Source organism: Saccoglossus kowalevskii, chromosome 14, assembly GCF_978046115.1.
Source record: "Saccoglossus kowalevskii chromosome 14, keSacKowa6.1, whole genome shotgun sequence".
Classification (NCBI taxonomy): domain Eukaryota; kingdom Metazoa; phylum Hemichordata; class Enteropneusta; family Harrimaniidae; genus Saccoglossus; species Saccoglossus kowalevskii.
This window is the reverse complement of record NC_140654.1, coordinates 16,985,037-17,009,218: the sequence shown is the minus strand read 5'-3', so window position 1 is coordinate 17,009,218 and position 24,182 is coordinate 16,985,037. Positions and strand designations below refer to the sequence as shown.

At 34.5% G+C, this 24,182-nt stretch overlaps 1 protein-coding gene across 1 annotated transcript in view; it reads right to left on the bottom strand.

Moving 5' to 3' along the window:
• Positions 1-92: 92 nt before the first annotated feature.
• Positions 93-24,182, bottom strand: part of LOC100371084 (intermembrane lipid transfer protein VPS13B-like) — a 55,800-nt gene continuing 31,710 nt past the window's right edge. Inside the window, exons 31-47 of the mRNA XM_085507490.1 lie at positions 23,503-23,664; positions 21,314-21,469; positions 20,279-20,542; positions 19,621-19,689; positions 17,840-18,015; positions 17,143-17,307; positions 16,539-16,800; positions 13,603-13,770; positions 13,004-13,141; positions 12,040-12,481; positions 9,438-10,667; positions 7,427-7,603; positions 6,971-7,141; positions 6,261-6,434; positions 5,240-5,342; positions 4,031-4,280; positions 93-3,410 (exon numbers count right to left, since the gene is read on the bottom strand). Of these exons, the coding sequence (XP_085363616.1) occupies positions 3,081-3,410; positions 4,031-4,280; positions 5,240-5,342; positions 6,261-6,434; positions 6,971-7,141; positions 7,427-7,603; positions 9,438-10,667; positions 12,040-12,481; positions 13,004-13,141; positions 13,603-13,770; positions 16,539-16,800; positions 17,143-17,307; positions 17,840-18,015; positions 19,621-19,689; positions 20,279-20,542; positions 21,314-21,469; positions 23,503-23,664 (4,437 nt within the window). The 3' untranslated portion in view covers positions 93-3,080. The remainder of the gene's footprint in view (positions 3,411-4,030; positions 4,281-5,239; positions 5,343-6,260; positions 6,435-6,970; positions 7,142-7,426; positions 7,604-9,437; positions 10,668-12,039; positions 12,482-13,003; positions 13,142-13,602; positions 13,771-16,538; positions 16,801-17,142; positions 17,308-17,839; positions 18,016-19,620; positions 19,690-20,278; positions 20,543-21,313; positions 21,470-23,502; positions 23,665-24,182) is intronic.

The window sequence follows — 24,182 nt, the reverse complement described above, 5'->3', positions numbered from 1 at the left end:
CCAACACAAACAAACATGTACCAGGCTTCATGAGAAAACCACTGATTTTAATTCCACCATAATGAAACAATTGCAACATACATGATAGAACCTTAAAGTATGAATGCAGTTTTTTTTATTCTCATTTAGAAAAATGCATACAGAGATGAACCTGCCCCCCCCCCCCCCACATGGTCAATTTTGCCACAAAAACCCTAAACATTGGGCAAATATTGAGAACCAATTTCACAGGTTAAATTTCAAGAGCTTTACAATGATCAGCAACTTTCCCTCAAACATCTATGCCATTTTGAGAAAAAATTGTCTCTAAAACAGCATCAAAGTTTAAGTGGAATTCCATATTACGGTAAATCCTTCTTCTCTCCCAAAGTTTTACTCGCGACACAATAAAAGAAAAAAACACAAAAGTCAGAGACAAGTTAAGTAAATTGTATTTGTATTTGCTCGTTATTCACATGTTGAGTGATCACCAAAGTAAAATTGACAACAGTTTTGAAACTTTTACAACAATTTGACACCCCCTGCAAAAAACAGTTTCAGAATATCATATACTGAACACTACATGCAAATCCCAACCATATCCTATCCAATCACAGTTACAAGATACAATAAATATGCAAATAACCTATTCTATATTCAAATTTTACCACAAACAGCATGATTCAGTTGATTTTGAAAATAAATATCCAACAAATTTAATAACATACAAGTTTTAATTTGTAAAAATAACTAGCACCATTGAAATAAGGAATTGGAAATGGAAGACTATAATATTAAGAAAATTGTGATGTCACATCCTGTATATTTAAATCACCTGATGTCACTTCCTGTGAAACAAATATAAAATATCTTTTGGTGAACTGCTACAATTGTTATTGCCAATTAAAAAAAAAAAGTTTAAAAAATAACAAAAATGCATTAGTTGCGCAACTATTACATGCACTGTAAATATTCCAAAGTTAATTTGATAACCAATCACAATGCACAATATTGTAACCATGGTAACAGTGAAGTCAATTATGACTAACTATGGTCCTACAATTACATGAACAATGTGGCACCAATTAGTGAAAAAACAAAACATTTCCATAAAATTTAGGAACAAAATTTTGCCCAAAATAAATAAGTAGTAATTTTATTTTCATTTAAACTATGATAAGATACTTTTCAACGAAAACATTTAGTTTCTTGCATTTAGTTCCTTAATGTTCATGCAAACAATTCTGTAATCCTTTTCAAAAATTCAAAATGATCACCAGATATTGTCGCCATGGAAACCTTACTTTCTTTGTCATGCCTTTTACCAACCTACAAGAAGAATAAATCTGTCCACCAAAATAAAGCACCATTTTAAAATATTTTTCAAATACTAGTTTTCTGAGAATTTGTTGAACAGAAAACAAAGGTGTGAATATGTATATAGAAAAATGTTGAAATATGGATGCTAAAGAATTTACATTCGATCATTTCTCACACTAAACTACTAAATGCCACTTAAGCAGTAATGACACGCAGTATTTACATATTTTAATTTGACAAAATTTGGAAAAAATCAGAGAAAACCTCACTGGCATACTTGAAAATGAAATTACAAATTGTAGTCTGCCAACAGAGCATCACATGATCATAGTCAGCCATGTATATGCTACTGTTAATTAATTCGCGAGAAAGCTATTTAATTTTTTGCATTCAGTCGGCTGATTTTTAAAAAAATGTGGCTATTGAACTAGAATTGGCCGACTAGAGTTATTCATGTAATTCTGCCTTAAGACATCGCCTTCATGAAATCTCATTTTCAGGAACGTCCATAAATTTTATCAAGTTGCATCTGTATTACTAGTAGTTGTATTCGGAAATATTGAACGTTTTACAGTTCAGACTTATTTACGGTAAACAATTACATTCCGTTGCTAGAAATGTTAGCTATCAAGGATGTTTCCCTGTCTTAAAAACCCCTATATTCTTACAACATGCTACAACATTTTACACTTATTACAAAAACTACTGTACATACATGTAACAAAAACATTGTGCATACAAATTTAAAACCATTTTTGAATATTTAAATAAATTTATACCAACTTGCCTGAAGCCCTTGAATTTTAATCAATCATGATACTTGGCAAATTTAAAAAAAAATGTAAATATTTTCAATAATTTCTTAACTGTGTTAATTGGCCAGGACCTGGAATAATGTGAAAGTTGTGACAGTGACAGTGTATATTGTAAAAGAGTATTTACTTTTTATAGAACATTGAACTCAAAATAAACGAATCATATCCACAAATGTACTCAATGTGGCTGCGAGTTGTATTTTGGGTTGGTACAATTGTCACACTGTCACAACTACATGAATAAATAATTAAATGACATGATTTACACATAGCAAGATCAATTAGAAACATATTTTGCTTAACAATGTAAATCTTGTAATAATACAGAATCCAATTCAATAATAATTTATGCCATTTTTTTTCCAACTATGTTTTCCAGTGCATAACGATGCTCATGAATAATTAGTCATGTGCTACATATTGGAAACATCATAGTAACAATCTCATGAATAATTAATAAGCCATGTACTATTAAGTCTCATGAATAATTAACTACACAAAGCTACATTTTAACAATTCCATGAATGGATAATTAAATGATTATTACGCATTGGCAATCTCATGAGTTTATTAGACGAGTGCTACACATTGACAGCCTCATGAATAATTCATTAGTTGAGTGCTACACATTGACAGCCTCATGAATAATTCATTAGTTGAGTGTTACTTATTGGCAACCTCATGAATAATTCATTAGTTGAGTGCTACACATTGACAGCCTAATGAATAATTCATTAGTTGAGTGCTACTTATTGACAACCTCATGAATAATTCATTAGTTGAGTGCTACTTATTGGCAACCTCATGAATAATTCATTAGTTGAGTGATACACATTGACAACCTCATGAATAATTCATTAGTTGAGTGCTACACACTGACAACCTCATAAATAATTCATTAGTTGAGTGCTACACATTGTCAACCTCATGAATAATTCATTAGATGAGTGTCATTTCACAATCAAGTTACATAGAATCAATGTCATCAAGTTTTTTCTTTGTCTTTGTATGCCAAAGATGGAATTTACTAAATGTGGTTTTTCCAGTCTCATCCACATTGAATCCTTTTCCCTCAAGCTTTCTCTTAGCTTGATTGAACAGTGAAATGAAAGTGTCCCGAAACCTTGGATCAACAAGATATTTGTAAGACTTTATTGTTACTTGGTCAGTCCCGGATGGAGGCGACTGCTCAGACGTTGTGTCTGAGCTCTGTGACGGCTGTGGAATAACATCACGGCCAGCATGGCCGGAAGTAGCATCTACAAAATCAGCAACTCTGTTAGATGTCTCTTCTTTCTGTGAGTGGAAATAAAAGAGACAAAAATATTAAGTTCCATTTTCTAACGTCATCTCATCTACCATTCCCCTGGCCATGTAAAGTATAGTATTTGGAATAACGGGTGCGAAGACGATTGAGAATAGAACACCATTTGAGGGTAAAGAATTACTCTCACGGTGTTCTCGCTCCAGCGGCCATTTGCAAACAAGGTGTATTCACCCTTCCACATTTCAATGTTTTCACATTAATCATACTGCTGCTAGTCACCCAAATTGCCACAGCAAGGTGGACTGGACAAACGATATGAAAACGGCCAACTCTTTCGTGCTGTATATTCCACCTAGGTTACACGTGGCTTCTATTAAAATGGTACAATGTTACAGAGCGGATGCGGCTTCTATTAGAGCATCTACACGTATGAGAAATGGTGAATGTTGGTTCTCAATTGCTCAAAAAGAATGAGTGCGACTTATATTAAAGATGCTTCTAATACAGATTTTACGGTAGTATTGAAAGCATGTATTATGCCTGAATAATAAGTGAGATATTTTAGACAAGTTGCTTCCAGGATAATGTTTGAATGACATCTGTAGAACTTAGTAGAAAGGTTTGCATAATAATCAAAGTCAGTACTCACTTCAGCTGTGCACGGTGTTATTGCTTGTTTCAACGCGATACACAATATACCGCTATCAGTACTCTGCTTATAGCATGTAATCTCAGTTAACGGGTACGCTTGTTGTTGCGTATCTTCGCTTGTACTCACTATAAACAACACATCTGGTGTCAACAGCAGACATCCACTATGATGTAGTCCATGGTAGGTTACTATGGTGATGTCGAGATGCATCAAGATGGCGGCACTTGGCAGTGTTTGTAACATTTTCCTACAGAGAATGAAAAGACATTATCATTTTTTTTCTGTCTTATTGTAAGTGCATTATCAATTCTGAGAATTTTGCAGCCGCAAGTAGGTCTGCAAGTATCCTGAGTTCAACTCAAGCGACTGGCTGGCAATATTAGAATAATCGCATCCAAAGATTAGATAATGGCACTGCTGCTACTGTTGTCATTAGATACACATGTCTACTAAAATTGATACGAGTCAAATGTACTGTTAAACGATTTCACTGGCATTTAATTTCAATATTTTGATGTCTTTAGCAATATTAATGGGTTTTAAACTAAGGATTTTTGCTGTGAAACAAAGAGTTTTGCACGTTCACGTCAATTTAATTTAGTGAAAATTAAGAAATGATAAACAAATGAATAATTATCGTGTTTACAGTAACATATAATACTGTAAAAGGATTAATTATTCACTGGGTTTTAATTTTGCTTTTTTCGCTGACTGGAAAATGCGCTAAATTAAAACCCAGTGAATATGTAAAATTTAGCATAGAACACATTATCTTAATGATAAAACCGTGAATTTAAAACCCACTGAACATGCCTGAAATGCTAAATCAGTGAAATTTAAACCCAGTGAAAATTTGTCATTTTACAGTATACACACATTGTTTATCACCATGACTACAGTGCCTAAAATCCTAGTCATAGATTTAATGTGATTGAATCACTGACTTGCTGAACATGTTTGTATTGAATTATCGTTTTATATGCACACGTACATTAATGTAATCTGTCATGTTTTGTTCCGTCAGTCATGTTGTATTCTATGTTCCACAGACTGTACTTGTTTTTTTTCCTTTCATGTTTTCACCCAAATTCATCTCCCACAAATGTAACATTTCTAAGTGTGTATTGTCACAGAACTGGTCCAACTCAAATCATACAGTTAAAATGTACAGCTGGTTATGTAATGTTGCCATATGACGTTACTCACCAGACATATTTGACATATCCGTTCGTTGCCATAGCAGCTTGTTCTGAGCATGGCATAAATCTTGCTTTGGGTATTCCAACCAAACCAGCACCATGTAGTATACCTAGTATATGATAAAGAACAATCAGACTCAAACAATAGTTCAATGACTCATTAGCATAATTCAACAATAACTCAGTGGTTCATTGCCATAATTCTACAAAAGCTCAGTGCCTCATTAGCATAACTCAACAATAACTCAGTGACTCATTAGCATAATTCAACAATAGCTCAGTGACTCATTAGCATAACCCAGCAATAGCTCTGTGGCTCATTAGCATAACTCAACAATAGCTCAGTGAAACATTAGCATAACTCAATAATAACTCCATGGTTCATTAGCATAACTCAATAATAGCTCAGTGAATCATTAGCATAACACAACAATAGCTCAGTGAATCATTAGCATAGCTCAACAATAGCTTAGTGACTCATTTGCATAACTAAACAATAGCTCCATGGCTCATTAGCATAACTCAACAATAGCTCAGTGAATCATTAGCATAACCCAACAATAGCTCTGTGGCTAATTAGCATAACTCAACAATAGCTTAGTGACTCGTTAGCATAACTAAACAATAGCTCCATGGCTCATTAGCATAACTCAATAATAGCTTAGTGACTCGTTAGCATAACTAAACAATATCTCCATGGCTCATTAGCATAACTCAACAATAGCTCCATGGTGATGAATCATTTGATCTTCATATGTTGGAATTGTTGCGCTTAATTAAATAAAGTTATTATTTATTATTATTATAACCCAACAATAGCTCTGTGTCTAATTAGCATAATTAGCAACAATAGCTTAGTGACTCGTTAGCATAACCCAACAATAGCTCAGTGAATCATTAGCATAACCCAACAATAGCTCTGTGGCTAATTAGCATAACTCAACAATAGCTTAGTAACTCGTTAGCATAACTAAACAATAGCTCTATAGCTCATTAGCATAACCAGTACATATCTGTACTTATCTTACCTTGTCCAGTTTGAGACACAAACTCAGCAGCACCACCAATAGGCTTGACAACAGCACCAACCAACCCTTTGCCAACACCAGACAGGACTCCTGTAGCTTTCTGTGTCCGTGTGGTAGGTAAGGATGACTTTGTCCAGCTCTGTATTGGTTGATCCACTACACCAGCCACAGCACCTTTAAAATAGAATTTTAAACACAACTATTATATGAATGTATCGGTAGTATTAAATTACTAGTCTATATGGCCATAGATCAGGTTCTAGGAGTTGCAGTGGAAATTGTTAATATTTGTATTTCACTTGTTCATGAAGGTGACTCAACTTGACCTGTTGTAGATATTTTTATTCAGTCTAGGTATTGAGTGCAACTCTACCTAAAAATAAATAAACTGTTTACCTACCACAAAAGTCTGAAAAAAATATGGTTGGTTACAAATTTAGTAATGGAGGAGAGCCATTTTCTCAAGTTCCTGGGGTTTGAGTTTTATTTTATTTTAATTTATTATTTATTTAAATTAAAATAAAATAAAATATATGAATAAAATATAATTAAATCCAAAAAATATATATAAAAAAGCCTAAAGCCTAGGATCTTATTTATTTTTATAAGATTGCTAGAGTAAAAGTTTTATTCCTGCAGGAATACCTAAGTACAAGACCATAGTGAATCTACTACTGCTCATTAATATGTCAGAAAATAATTGTTCATACCAAGAAGACTAATTCCAAATCCGCTTAATCCTTGTTTTAATCCTTCACTTATCCTCTCTGGAATTTGCTTCCGGTGTTCTTCTTGTCGCATCAAGTGATCTGGATCCAGGGATAGTCTGTCCATATTTCTAGCAACACTGCTTGCAAAGTTAGTAATCGAGGTGATAGTACCTGAAGAAAAAGTTTATTCAATGATGTAAGTAATTTGGGCTTACCCATTTAAGTAATATTCTATTCTTTGCTGACTAGTTTTCCTGAATTCAACATGGCCACTGATTGGTTGTTTTGAATTTAACATGGAAGCTGATTGGTTGTTTGAGTTCAACATGACAACTGATTGGTTGTTTCGAATTTAACAAGGCAGATGATTGGCCATTTGAATCCAACATTTTAACACTACTGCATATTCAATAATAAAACTTGGAATAACAGTTCCCTAACAAATCAATGACTCACCCGTGGAGACATGCTTCACTAACGATGATGTACCACTCGTCACACCAGTCACGAAAGCACTGGGTCCTCGTATTATACCTTCATATGGTAGTCGAAAGAAATCGGCAACACCACTACCAATATTGCGTAACAAACCAGCTGGATTGCCGAGGATTTCTAACGAACCCAACACTGAACCTGGGAATAGAAACATTGAAGACAACGTGTGAAATTTAGAATATAATAAATATGGTGATCAAATCACTGAATCACTCGACTGAATCAATATTTAACTTTCTCAGTGTTGAAATTTGCACACATGAATAAGTGTTAGTCATGATTACGAGATCTTATTGTAGGATGTAAAACTGATCAAATGAAGACGTTGTGCTTTGACGATATGCGATAATGACGAGTCAGTTCAATTGCATTATTTCGGTGTAGCATTTCAGTGATTAATTGCCTGGAAGTTTTTATTGCCGGCATGAAATCTGTCCTTGCTAAATTATTTCAGTCTGTTGTTCATTTTTGATTACTTAGTCTGAATCAAACATCTTGAATAATTATTTAATCACATTATGTGATGAGAAGTGATGTTTTTGTGAACAATCCGGATGTGTTTTCCTTGCCTGACAACCACAACCAGTCAAAACAGCGGGTCGACAGTTATCTCAATGATTATCTGTACATTTTGCTAGTTGTTGAGACTCTTCTGAACAGTGTTACCTCTACATGTGCAACATATATCAATTTGGTTGTTTTCACCAGTTCTTCGACTGGCGTTCCACAGCAGTTCGCACAGTGTCCATAGAAATACATAGAACACTGGTGTGCACCCAAGCAACATAGAACACACTGTGTCGTATCTTCTCACTGGAGGACATGCCAATACACACGTGCTCAACTATCAACAATTTACAGACAATAAATTCCCACAACTTAGAGATACATGGGTATAAAATTCTGCAAAGCGTGTCCAACTTTGTATAAATCACTGAATACGATCGCATAGGTTAGAGCATGACGAATCATGAAAGTCGTTCACCTTTGTCTTACTGAATGACAAACTACGATATCAAGCAAGTACAAATATAAGGAGAATCACAATTTCTAAATTTACCATTCAAATGCCATATTTTTTCCCCTCAAAATTTCGTCTATTTTTATGTATTTTTGCAAATATTTTTTTTTTTAAATTTTAGACCAATTAGATATAATTTTTCATATTGGCTATAGATGTTAATCAAAATTTTGGAAAAAAATAAAATAAACAAGCAGCCTATCGGCTGAGATAGCTCCACTGTTAGAAATGCACATTCCAATTAAAGATATCATTAGACAATGAACAATATGTAGACTTGTGGTTTTTAACAAGAAGTCGAAAATATCACTTTTTACCATAAATGACACAAATATTCACCAAAATTAGAGAATTAAAGATATCATTACAAAATGAGCAAATCTGAGAGAGGTCCACATGTAGTATTATACATGTAATCAAAGCAATTGGACTTGCGGTTTTTAACAAGAAGTCAAAAATATCACTTTTTACCATAAATGAATACTCACCAAAATTAGAGAATTAAAGATATTATTACAAAATGAACAAATCTGAGAGAGGTCTACCTAAGGTACATATACACCAAGTATCAAAGCATTCCTGCTTATAGTTTTAAAAAAGAAGTCAAAAAAGTAAAACATTGACACGGACGACGACGGACAATCACTCATATCATAAGCTCCGCTCGACAAAGTCGATAGCGTAGCTAAAAAATTTATTTTGTAAAATATGACAACATTTGACTTTGGCACTCATAGGGTCAAAGGTCAAAGAGTCACTAAATTTGGTGTCTTCCCAAGGCAATGTTTTTTGTCTCCGAATTCTTGATATGCATTTTGCAGAGCTTGACTGAAATTGCTTTATGGTCTACCTTTGCTGAAACTCGAGTGGTGACAGTGGTCATATTCAAATTGAGCAGTGACAAGATTCATATTCAAACTGAGCAGTTACAAGGGTCATATTTAGACTCACCCGCTTTAAAGAGAGCACCTGACGCATAGTGCATCGTTAGACATTGCACCAACTGTCTCGTTGTCGTAAATACTGGACCGCATCGGAATTGTCCAAAAGACAGAGAAGTGTGATCCGACGCCAGATAAACCTTCAGAGATGCATGTGCACTGGCAAGAATCGTAAGCGGCTTTATCCGAAGATGATTGACAGCTAAGGGGTTAATCAGAGCCAATGAGAGACTTTTGGCCTCTGCCGGGACATCCTTCCACCTCATTGGCTCCAATTGATCACCTGACTTTGGAAACTTAGATTTGATTGGTTGTTTCAGTTCGTGTGGTATTTTGTAGCTGCTGATCACCCTGACCATCTGGTATATGAACTGGTCCTCCATGAAGAGCGTCAATGGTTTCACAGACACTGTAACGTCATGGAGGCACGAGACAGATCTGAACTGGTCCATCTCAAAGATTAGTCTTACAGCAAAGATACTGGTTTGATAACTGTGCTCCGAGGCCGCACTGATTGGTAGAACAGCAAACTCTGATTCGTCTCTGGACGGGATCTTGTGCTGTGCCATCAACAACACAGGGAAATCAAATGCACCCTGTTGGAACAGCTGATTATCAATCTGCGCTGTTCTGACAGCAAACTGCACCCCCTGCTGCATAGTTGTTGGGTGATCTGGTTTAACCAATGGGAAATACGCAAGATGTACATCGTCCATCATGAATCGCAAAACTTCTGTACTCGACACTCGATTATGTAATTCGTCCATGAGAACAAAACAGACCCGAGAAGCCATTACACTGCCCTCTATAGTGATATCCATTGGTGACTCTGCTTCAGTCTCTTGACGCAGCAGGGAGGGAACACCCAGCTTCGACCTCTGACCTGTCTGTCCCTCCATACTGAGTTCTTCGATGAAAACATGTGTACAAGCACCAACTGTCCTGCTATTAACAAACACGTAACCTCCGTGAGACAGAATCATGATCTCTGACCTTTGACCTCCAAATTCACCAATATTAATTTCATCACTCCATTGCTCCACTTTTTCTTCCTGTTTGAGATAGACAGTATCAAGGTCTCTCGCAATGCAGATATGAAGTTTTGGTTGAATCTGGTTCTGGTTGTTGAACTGCGGAAACTGCGACTGCACATGTGGGAATTCATAACAAGTTGACCTATGCGCCTCCACCAGTGGCAAGGGTGACAACATATCCTGTTCTTCCACAACTGTCACCATTTCTAGAATTCAAACCAAAATATATTTCAAATTGTAAGTTTTTGATTTAATGCAAACTCAAATATACTCTGACAGAGACATCTGCGTTATTCACCGATATTTCATATATTGGACATCTAGGAAAATACACAGATCTGATTGGATGTGCCTCTAAAACATGCGGCCAATCAAAATCACCATAGCATATGACAATTAACATAAAACAAAATAGTGGAATGTCATATGGACCACTTTCTTGGAAGTAGCAAGACTGGGTGCAAAAATACCCCAGCTTTGTTGTGGCTGAAAATACAAACATGTCAGTTTGCTGGTAGTCGATAGAAAGAAATTTTATTTTTGTGACGTCGATTGGTATACCCAAAAGCACAGTATAACAAGTGCAAGTTTATGTCACACCCCAAAACGGCATGCGCGCGCATGCGAAACGCCGAATATTTGACTTCCAGGAAAGTTGCCAAAGAGGGCGCACAGAAATATAGAATCTGCACAAATAAAACTTTGGCTTGTGAATATGTATCTAATGCAGAGAACTTAATTTTAGTAAATCAAATAATTTCTTCGAAAAATTGTACAAGCCACAAAACAAAATTGTTGATATCATAGAGGGGGAAATATTCTCCAATTTTAACGGTTTTGATGTTGCAGGCAAATTAATTCACTAAGTTTTTAATCAATTGTTACACTGCAAATTCATCAAATGTCAATTTCGCACAGTAAAAAGCTATGGATGAAACAAGTGAAAATAAAAACTAGCAAGTAATTAAGTGCTATAGAGTAAATGATGATGAAAATAAACAACGATTTTTCTGTGAAAATAATATAACTTATTTTTGGCTAATTAATTATCGAAGCACAACACATAATCTGCTAAAAGCCTCTACGAATAACAAGATCAGCAGAAGTTTCATTATCTCTTTGAGCGCCAAAGCCAAATTTCTTCACCATTTAAATTTTTTTTTAAAGGCACATAATTTAATCATAATTATACTAAAATTTTGCTCAAAACATGTAGCATATACTGTAGAATACTTTATTTTTGCTATTTTCGCTGAAAGAATGATTCCGTGAAAATAAAATCCAACGAATATACATTTTTCCCTATATTTCACATTCAACTCGTCAAAAATCAGTGAAAATAAATTCCATACAAAACACCCGAAATGCCTTTTCAGCAGAAATTAATTCCAGCTAAAATAAAGTATTCCACAGTAGACAATTACATCCATTTGGTCCAATATTATCAGAAATATTTAAAAAAAAAATACATCAAAACAGAAAAATGTTGCACAAAAATTATCCCGAGAAAAAATTATGGTGCTCAAAGTGTTAATGTGAAAACATTTCCACATTCTGAAAAGATATAGATTTGTTTACCTTCGGTACAGTCTTGAATCAGACCTTGACCATAATGAAGTGGAAAAGAACAATTATTATGAATTATAATTCTCGGCATTGGGTTGACATCCACCATGATGTAAACTACACCATTAGCTTCCATGACAGTTACTACATAAGCTAGGGGGTCCTTCCTGTCTATGCTACCATTTGATTGGTCAACATTCCTGATTGGCATGGCAACAGAATGCCTGGGTAACTTTGTATCTATTGGAACGAACTGGGTCCAATTTCTCCAACTCTTCTTCGATGTTCCAATATTTGCAAATGTAAATGATAAATATTGCACGTGGTTCATGCTTGGAGGTGATTGGTCGTATCTCGGCACGTCCCAAAACTCAATCGCTTGTACAGATGCACTTGAATCTGATTGGCTAGCTGGAACCATCTGGATTTTGGGGACCAGACTGCTTTTGTCAAACTATGAATAAAACGCAGGAGAAAATGATTAATATCAGCAAGAATCATTTATGTTTATAAGGAATAATCATCGCAAAGCTGACAGAAATTAAAACTGACTTGAGAAAATTTGTATTTTATACCTCTATGTTGTTAGAAAAGTGATTCACTAAAGACTTTGCATGAAGTGTATTGACTTGGCATTTCATTTGCATATCTCAGCGTAGCGATATGGATATGCATGTACCAGGGCTATAACATCTTATAAAACGAGCCATAATTGGATTAAATACCTAACACATACTGAGGGTATATAAAAAAAATAATGAGTTCCCGCAGTGTCATATTGGAGTCAAAGTCTACGCCAGGCAGCTGCTCTTGCATGTGGCTCACTCTTGCATAGAACCGACTTCTCATCTATTACGGCTCTGCGGGTCATATATTATCGTTAGTGGTACCGATTTAAAAGAGTATCACGTTGTTGCTTATAAATATCTCAAAATATGCAACATCTACAAACACTATTCAGTTCTATACTACTCACCTTTGTATCACTGTCTACAATAGCTACTGTTCTCAGAGATAAATCTTCTTTCGATTTATTGACAAATATGTATCTATCTTTAATGGTGATTACCCGAACACCATGCTTTACAGTAGATAATAACGTCAAGTAACATAACTGAATAGAAAGAGATTAATTAATTAATTAATTAGTTGCTATGGGCAACAAGTGATGTAAAATTACTTTTTACCAGTATGCTGTAGCAGTCAGGATTATTCATGATGAATTCAGCTTTGCCCAAATTTGACTTTTGACCTTTAGCACTGATAGGAATGCTGGACGAATAAAGGGAAAATAAAACAATCACAACCTTTCCCTATCAATGGTCATCAAAACTTCGTCTAGATTCCAAAATGACTGACAATATATATCCAAGATTGAAGAAGATTGAATAAAAAAAATTGATTGATTTATTGCAACCACAAAATAACAGTTGGCAACGACAATGACAACAACAGACATACTCCCCTCATATACCTATTTCTCAATGTACAGGAAAGCAGAAACAGAAAGAGAATGTTTCAAAATTCAATCCCAAAATAAAATATTTACAGAAATGTTAAACTATTTGTAATTACCCTTGATGGTTTACCGTCACATGCTATACTGACATGTGTGGAACCCTCTAGTGGCAGCACACCATCAGCTTTCGTAAGCAAATCATATCTTCCTCTTGGTGATAAGGCTTCCTTGAGAAGCAGAACTGGTTGTGAACGATTATTGCCAATGAAAAACTCAACAGTGCTCTGAAAAGGAAACAAACATCAGTATATTGTATGACATAGATAAATCAAAGAAAGCTTAGAAAGAACTCCCATGTGCTGAGAGTATTGGAGACACATTAAATATAATTCGAAATTACTTAGCTGAAAACTAATTATGCAAATCAGAAAATTAATATGAACAGATTTGAGTGTAAAACTAATGAGGTCTGCGCAATGTAACAGAAAATCTATGTCTCCAAGTTTAATTGAAATGTGATTAGAACCAAAAAATTATGAATTATTATGCTTATTAGGGAATTAATATGAACAGATGTTTACCCCAAACTAATTAGGTTTGTTCATTGTCCTAGAGCATCTTTGTACTAAGTTTCATTGAAATGGAATAATTAGTACTTTAGATATCAGTGTGAAAGCTAAAAATTGGTTAATTATGAAAATTAGGTAATTAATATGTACAGATTTTAACCCACAATTATCCAGGTCTGTCTATTGTCCTACAGCATCCATGTACATTCATTGATATGTGATGTTTAGTACCTGAGATATCAGTGTGAAAGTTGGTTATTTATGCAAATTAGGTGATTAATATGCACAAATATTTACCGGAAACTAATTGGGTCTGCATAATTCTAGATTCATTGAAATGTGATGATTAGTACTTTAGATATCAGTAGAAAAGCTGAAAATTAATTATGCAAATTAGTTAATTAATATGCACAATTATTTGCCCTAAAACTAATCAGGTCTCTGCATAGTCCTAAAGGATCTATGTACCAAGTTTCATTGAAATGCGATGATTAGTACTTGAGATACCCGTGGAAAAGCTGAAAATTAACTAATCATGCAAATTAGGTGATTAATATGCACAAATATTTATCGGAAACAATCAATCTCTGCATAGTCCTTGAGTATGTAAGTACCAAGTTTCATTTAAATGTAATGCTCACTACTTATATCAAATGCTGAAAATTAATTAATTATGCAAATTAGGTAATTAATATGTACCAATATTACCATAAAAACTATCAGGTCTGTACAGTGTCATATGACATCTATGTACCAAGTTTCATTGAAATGTGATGATTAGTACTTATATCAAATGCTGAAAATTATATTAATTATGCAAATTAGGTAATTAATATGTACTGATATTACCATAAAAACTATCAGGTCTGTGCAGTGTCATATGACATTTATGTACCAAGTTTCATTGAAATGTGATGATTAGTACTTGAGATATCAGTGGAAAAACCGAAAATTGACTAATCATTATGCAAATTAGGTGATTAATATGCACAAATATTTATCAGAAACAATCAATCTCTGCATAGTCCTTGAGTATGTAAGTACCAAGTTTCATTGAAATGTAATGCTCACTACTTATATCAAATGCTGAAAATTAATTAATTATGCAAATTAGGTAATTAATATGTACTGATATTACCATAAAAACTATCAGGTCTGTGCAGTGTCATATGACATCTATGTACCAAGTTTCATTGAAATGTGATGATTAGTACTTATATCAAATGCTGAAAATTAATTAATTATGCAAATTAGGTAATTAATATGTACTGATATTACCATAAAAACTATCAGGTCTGTGCAGTGTCATATGACATCTATGTACCAAGTTTCATTGAAATGTGATGATTAGTACTTGAGATATCAGTGGAAAAACCGAAAATTGACTAATCATTATGCAAATTAGGTAATTAGTATCCACGGATTATTACCAAAAACTAATCAAAACCTAGCATTAGTTCAGAGCATGTATGTACAAAAATTCATCAAAATCCAATGAGTGGTTGTTTAGATATCAGTGGAACAATCATGGAACAGCTAAAAATCAGCTAATTATCATGCAAATTAGGTAATTAATATGCACGGATTTTTACCAAAAACTAATCAAATCTGCGCATATGTTCAGAGCATCTATGTACCAAGTTTCATCAAAATCCAATGAGTGGTTCTTTAGATATCAGTGGAACAGTCATAGAACAGCTAAAAATCAGCTAATTATCATGCAAATTAGGTAATTAACGAGCATGGATTTTTACCAAAACCTAATCAAAGCTGCGCATTGGCCCAGAGCATCTATGCACCAAGTTTCATCAAAAACCGATGTATGGTTCTTGAGATAGCAGTGGAACAGTCGGACACACATACACACATACACACACACAGACACACTAACTGCAAAGACTCCCATTATGTGCTTCGCACATGGGAGTCAAAAAATAGTTACTGTAAATAGATTAATTATTCACTGGGTTTTAATTTTGCTTCTTTCGCTGACTGGAAAATGCGCTAAATTAAAACCCAGTGAATATGTAAAATTTAGCATAGAACACATTATCTAAATGATAAAACCGTGAATTTAAAACCCACTGAATATGCCTGAAATGGTAAATCAGCGAAATTTAAACCCAGTGAAAATTAGTAATTTTACAGTACAAGATAACCTACTCAATACTGTAAAACACTTTATTTTCGCTATTTTCACTGAGTAGATAATTCAGTGAAAATATAATCCAGCGAATATACATTTTTTCTTATATTTTACATTCAATTCATCAAGAATCAGTAAAATAAACTCCATACAAATCATCCAAAAAGTCTTTTCAGTGAAAACTTATTCCAGCTAAAATAAAGTATTTTACAGTAATATATTTTTCCCACAACACAGTTTTGGTCTCTAATAAATAGCGCTGGATCTCTGTGACTCACATCTGAAAAAAATCTTGAACATTTGCAATAAGAAACAGGAATCTGATGAAAAGAATTACCTGAAAATTTTGTGGCGTCACAACATTTCCTGGTTTCACCACTAGAGGGATCTCATCCTCTTCCAAGACCTTTAATTCGAGCTGTGTTTCATTGACCATAAGACACCATGGTTTTACATCAATGAGCAAAGTATTCAACATGCACCAACACTGAGAGAGGTTGACCTTGAGGTCGATGTTTGAAAGCTGCATCGATGATTCACCTTCAACACCAAACGGAGATTTTATTTCATGTATAATATCTCGATCAAATGTGATAAAACTGCAATAAAATCAAAAATAAAAATTTGTTTAGTTAATGATTCATGAAATGTAGCAACATTAATAAATGTGATCTGTATATATACCTCATTATAATTTATGCAGGTGGATATTATTAAAAATTTAAATAATGGTGATTCATATGATTTGATTTTTGGCAATGGTGATAAAAACTTAGTTCCATTAAAACTTGCAAATACGATTCATTACATTTCATGAAATAAATTTCTTTTAATTTCGCAAAGACCAAACTTTTTGTGAATTTAGCCAGACGTGAATACTGAATCCTCTTGCTAAAATTCAACACAAACAAAGTAGTTTAATTAGAAAATGTGAGACTCACCTTTCATCGTAGTCCAACGTATTGTAAGGCCAATACTCAGACAGATTCTGTTCCCAGTTGTAACACAGCGATTCAATATCTATATCAGAAGGCGGTTCTCGATGAATCTCATTGATTTGTTGAGTTGATATTGAAACTGGTGGGTGTGATAATGCTGATTTTGCACTATATGTGGGAGAAAACATAGCGTGTTTTCATTTCTGTATGATTTGATCATTATTGAATATGTACAATTACGCTGGTGAATATTAAAAAATAGCTACCCAACTATTTTGTATGTCTTGTATTGAACAAGAAAACTCAAAGGTGCTTGGACATATTTTTCCCAAAAAAAAATTGTCTGAAACAGCATCGTATCAAGTATAAAAAAACAAAAGCAAAAAAAAAAAAATCAACTTTTTTCACCTCCCACTAAAATCAAATTTAAATTTTTCCATATTTTTTGTTCAAAACTTGTAATTCATGAGAAATTATATCCCTTTGCTTCAAAATTAATAAATAAATTATTGAAAAATACAGAATAATGTGACAAAAAAGAAAAAATATGTAAACTGTGTCAGTAAAAAGGGCAGTATTTCACACATTTGCCCTGTCAACATGAAACACAAACAGTGGTCATTACTGAAATAAATACAGACGACATATACAATGAACAATAGAAGGCAATCGCAATGCATGTTTCCATGGTAACACTGACCTGAGTTGAAATGTAACATAATGCCAGATATCTGGTTCCAGATCATATAAGGATATATTCTGTCCCTGATCTGAAATGTTGTAATGGCGTATTGACTTGGTTTTACTCGTCTCTATGTTCATTACTACCGGTCTCGGCAGGTGACTACGAACAACAAATAACGGGCTGAAGAGAACCTGTAACAAAAATGTAACAATGTATTTAACTTGGTATACTGTGAAATACTTAGCTGGAATCAATTCTCACTGAAAAGACTTGTGTTTTGTAAGGAATTTATTTTCACTGATTTTTGGCGAGTTGAATGTCAAATATAGAAAAAATAGTATATTCCCTAAATTTTATTTTCATTGCTGCACAGCGAAAATATCGAAAATAAAATTCTGAGTGAAAATAAAGTATTTTACAGTACTTGCAAATATTCAAATTTGCAGCTTGTCTTTTCTATATTTTTTTTCTCAAATTCGGACAGAATGCAAAATTTGACAAAAATATTTTATATTACCGGGAAGAGCCAGGCAACAAAGTTGACAATGATGACGACGAAAAATAGAGAATTACCCCCTAAAATTGTTACAGGAAAGAGTACCTATATGCTCTATTTCAATTACTGTGAAATACTTTACTTTCGCTTGGAATTTGTTTTTGCTATTTTCGCTGAAGGAATGATTCAGTGAAAACAAGCCATGTATGGGCACAGTCCCTGTTAGTTATCAAATTTAAGATATATGGTTTTGTTTATAGTAATATAGCTGGAATATAAACATGTCAGAAATATGATTATGATGATTGTTTAACATTTAAATGATTGACATTTGTATCTGATTGTCAAACGAGTATCGAGAGATATTGCTCTGGAACAGCATTAATTAAAACAAAATCAGCCATTTTAAATACATGTATAATGAATATATAAAATTTGAACATGGTCAATCAAAGTATGTCAGAGATATGGCTCTAGAAGCCCATTCATTAAAACAAAATGGCCACTAGTCAGCCATTCTGAATCCGATCTAAAAAATAAAATAACGTTCATCAGGAACCCGTAATGTTTAATGTTTGTACCAAGTTTGAACAAAATCTATCCATAAATGACAGAAATGCTTGATATTTGATGATTTTTTAGCACAAAAATGGCCACCATTCGACCATTTTTAAGAGTATGACATGATGTATAATGAATATTTAAAATTTGAATATAATTAGTCACAGCAAGTCAGAGATATGACACTAGAACCACATTCATTAAAACAAAATGGCCGCCAGTCGGACATTTTGAATCTTATCTGAAAAACAAAAGGATGTGCATTCAGGTCCTATAATGTCCAAGTTTGAACAATATCCATCTGTAAACAGCCAAGAAATGCTTGATTTTGATGATTTTTTAAGTACAAAAATGGCCACCATTTGGCCATTTATAATAGGATCGTCAAACCAGTATATCTGTATATCTATGACATGATGTATAATAAATATTTAAAATTTGAATATAATCAGTCACAGAAAGCAGAGATATGGCACTAAATTCATTCCAGCTAAAATAAAGTATTTTACACTATACGAAAGTATCAGGAAATTGTAGTGCTTTTAAAATTTCGGATTTTTCATTAGTTACAGCATAGAGAAAGGATGATGGACATACAGACAAACCTCATTAGGAGGAAGGAGGGAAGAGTTTGTGGAAAAGGAAGGAAACTTAAGAGCAGAGAAAAAGGAGGAAGGGAGAACTGAGAGAAATGAAAATGAAGGGGAAAGCAAAATGGTGAAAAATAAATTTGACTTACCAGCCTCTGTTGATTGTCTGTAAATAGTCTACACCAGATGTAGATATGTTTTTTACCAGTACAAGGAATCTGATTGAAAGAAAATATTAAATAAGAATATCAAGAAAATAAACTGTTCTATCATGACTTGGCCCTGGACAAAATGAGACTGGAGATGGTTGTCAAGTGATGACCCAAAAATTTGTACGAACGAACTTTTTGACCATTACCTAATATTACTTTGGTCTGCTGCACAGTGCATACAATGATAGCAATAATAGACATACAAATGAAAAGCCTGATAAATCTGAATGTAAAGTCTAGTTCACACAAAGCAATTAGCTCGTCTGAGTTGGGTCAGATATCGTCGTCTGAAAAAACTGCCATCTTGATTTTATTTTTGAGGCAACTGATTTAACCACAGTTAGTTGCCTTGTGTACCTTTATTGTGACTGCATTGCATTATGCATTGATGGTGCCTTGCCTCAAAAATTGACTCATATAAAAAGGCCTTTAGACAATGCCTGTTGTCTGCTGCACAGAAGTTGAATTGACAGCATGAACGGACAGAAACCTGGACAGACTGATACTAACATTTTCTGGGATTTTACTTATCATTTTCAGCACTTGAATAAACACATTAATACAAAAATTCAATAAATTAAAACAACTTTGTTACCTTAATCAATGTGCATGTTTTACTCATTTCACCACTGATAGCAAACTGTTCTGACCAATCACAGCTCACATCAGACAGCCTCACTCTGACTCCTGTAACCGCCTCGTCTTCAATAATGCATGATGGGATAGATGTTTTGGCCGGTAGATGTAGAGTGTGTTTACTTTGCATAGTTCGGGACCCTACGTTAGAAACTCTGATCAGCTGAACTTCCAAGTCTTTGGTCAAGCGACTCGAGAACCACTGTCTTCCGCTGATAATAACCTACAAACATTAAGAAATGATATCAATATTTCTTTTTTTTTAAGAAAAATATATTTTTGTACTAGACAACAAGTCTCTTTTGACATTTTTGTGGTGCTTATTGCAAATGTATGTGCAAACCAGTCTCCTAAACCTAATACTGTGTGTTTGGAAGAAAGGGCAGATTGTACTAATATTTAGAACAGAGTAGAACATGCTGACTATTATGCCATGCTATCAACAATGTTATACAAGCCATTCATTTTTCAAAAATTCAATGTCCTGGCATTAAACTTTATGGCTGAGTTACGGATAGTAACAATTCTAGTAGTTTGAATATAGTTAAACTATAAAAAAAAACAATTCTCGTAGAGTAGAACTGCTAGAAACGAAAAGCAGTCATTGGAAACCTCAAAAAACATGAACATGAAAAATTGAAACTTTGTTTTTGAGGTTTCTATGACCAATTTCTGTTTCAAACGATTCCACTCTATCACTCTAGATATTTTGATTCATCATGGTTGGCAATGTGTCAGAGTAAGTTAGCAACCAGGAAAATATATACTCATAATCAATTGTTCTCCATGAAGCAAGGTACCACAATCAAACAGGTGGTTTCCGTGGAAATCCTCACTGATTTACAATCATGTCAGCTGTCATTTATTGGATTCAATTCTTATTTCACACTATTTTATTTTCGACATGGACACTGTGGGAAGTATACCATACAAAGAATTTAAACACGGGCTATGCGATGAATGTGAGGTTTTCCATAGGAGGACAGGCACTCACCTGCTTCTGAAGTGGCGATAGTTGCTTGACTTTGACAAACAACGTAGCTGCTTTGCCCTTGTGTTGTATAGTACGGATCGTAGTTGCAGTGTCGTCGATATTGAATGGCTCCACCCATCGCCAGTTACCCCATCCTTCTATACACACATGTAGTTGCTGAAAATGAAGAAAGATGTGTTTAGAGTTATTCCCTTATTGAGTGGTACGGATATAATTCTATGACGTTATCAACCGATATCATTTGTTCGTAGAGCTGAGCGCCAATATGTCCTAGTATTATCAATAAATCAAAGGTGCCTCATAAATAGGACCTAGCGATTGAACTAGCTCTGCTGTCTCTGTAGAGTGTCTTACTCAAAACAAAGTTGATAATGTACTGTACAATGAGGTATTCAACATTCATCGAAAATATAATTTTTTTATCAAATATATTCTCTAAAAAACAGAGAATTGAAGATATCATCATAAATGAACAAATTTGACAACGGTTCACCAAGTTATTACTCTGGCAGTTTTGAAGGATAAATTTAAAATAGAGTTGTTGACGAACGCTGTATGGAAGACAGACAGGGATGAATAAATGAACAGCTCTGTCATCTTTTGATGACAGCAGAGCTAAAAACTATATTAATATTTTGTAACTACAGTCAGGATTTATATACTAAATTGAGCGAATTTCACACGACGTCGGACGCGCATGGTTATTGATGATTGTCAGAATTATAACCCTCAGTAAGCGTTATTATGAACTTAGATCAATTGAGTTTGTTGTTAAGCGTCTAAAATTTACATACCGTGGTGATAAATACTACGGTTTCCACAAGTGTTGTTTTTAAGCGGGAGGGTCGTTACCTGCGTACACACGGGAATTGAGTCCCAAGCGACGATAGGAACACAGGCTAAAATGCAATGGGTAGATGCTTGTTTGTAAACAATGACACGCTACGGTCATCTGATGCATGCGTAGGTGACGACTCCCTCGCTTTAACAAATATGACATTTAATGTGAATATTGTGACATATACCATACCACATCAGAAATGATTTCACAAAAAAAGGTCGAGATATGTACCAGTAATCTAGACACTAAACCCCATGAAAAAGAAACGCATGCAGGGGATGGGGTGGTGGGTGTGTGTCCAGTTTGTTCATCGTCCCTAAGCATGTCTGACAAATTACCGATGTGGATCACTCTCATAAAGCTTTACTCTGACGCAATATGTAAACAAAATAGAAAGCAGTTGCAGTCTGTTAAAGCACAACTTAAACAAGTCATTGAAAATGACACAGTCCCTGTTAAATTTTTGAAAGTTCTCTTTGTGCTCGTCATATTAAAGCGGAGGGGTTGTCGCGAGTGTGTCCTAGAAACTTGAGTTCCAAGTGGCGTATACAACAGATTGTTTATTTACATCAAAACACGTGTTCCGTGTAGTAGTAATATGGCCAAAAATAAAAACAGCCGTTATTCGGCCATTTTTGATTTGATTATGAAACACACTGATATGTATGAGCCAAATAGGAATGAAAATGGTACATAAATTGTGGAAATATAGTAGTAAGGCCAAAAAGTCAGATGGCTGTCAATCGGCCATCCTTGACCAGATTTTGAAACAAATTGTCATGGACATGCATCCTAACATGTATAAAGTACATGTATGTGCCAAATTTGAATGAAAACTGACAGAGCACGTCCAAGATACCGCATAAGAAAACAAAACAAAAAGATGCCTGCCAGTCGACCATCTTGGATCCAATTGCGAAATAAATGGACATGTATCAAATATGACTCTGGACAGACTGACGCAGGGACGGGCGGACACACGGATGAACGGACAGACAGACTCAGGAACTGACGAACAGCCTGGGACATGTATCCTAACATGTATGATCTATGTACTAAATTTGAATGAAAACTGACAAAGCATGTCCAAAATACAACATTTTCAAAAAACAAGATGGCTGCCAGATGGCCATTTTGAATCGAATCACTAATTGATCTAAGGGATTCTGAGATATGACTCCGGACGGACGCACGGAAACCAAATTATAAGTCCCCTTTTCGTACCTCGTCCGAACGGGAACTAAAAAGGTTCTGTGTATCATGATTGTTCACAAGAGCATGATGGGTAATTTAGACTATACCACCATAAATTTCAGGGATGGAGGGCAGCATATGGAGGGTGAATTACCTGTGCAGATTTATGAGTTCTCCAGCTGTATGCATGCATTTTTCTGCTTTCCAGTATAATAGATTCATCTGTAGACACCTGACCAAAGCGTAGCGTCTCCTGTGTGTCATTGCATATCACGTAATAATTGTAGAGAAGCTGTTCTTTCTCGGGTTTGTTATTCTGAAAAATAGATTGTTAATATTTTGAATATGTTGTTTTCAAATACCATTTTAGTGTGAAAAATTAAAACAGAGTCTACTTTCTATTTATATTTGGTATTTAAAGGGAGATGTGCTGAGGGATGGTCAATTTCAAAAAGTGTAGTAATGTACTGCAATAACTTTAACCAGTTTTAAATAATTAGTTTTGAGAGAACTAAAAACAGTACAATCCTGTACATTTTCAAAAAACAAGATGGCTGCCAGTCGGCCATTTTGAATCAAATCGCTAAACTACTGCATGTGCATATGTTCCACATAAAGTACTAGGCACATGCAAAGAATGAACGGAATCAGTCCAAGGGATTCTGAGATATGACTCCGGACAGACGCACGGAGACCGAATTATAAGTCCCCGTCCGAACGGGGACTAATTAGGTGGTTGAATTTTTAGAGTCTACAACTATATACCCATGATTAATCTTGAAAAACACCTGGTTGTTATTGGTCCATCTCTAAAGTGCTTGTAAAATGTAATTT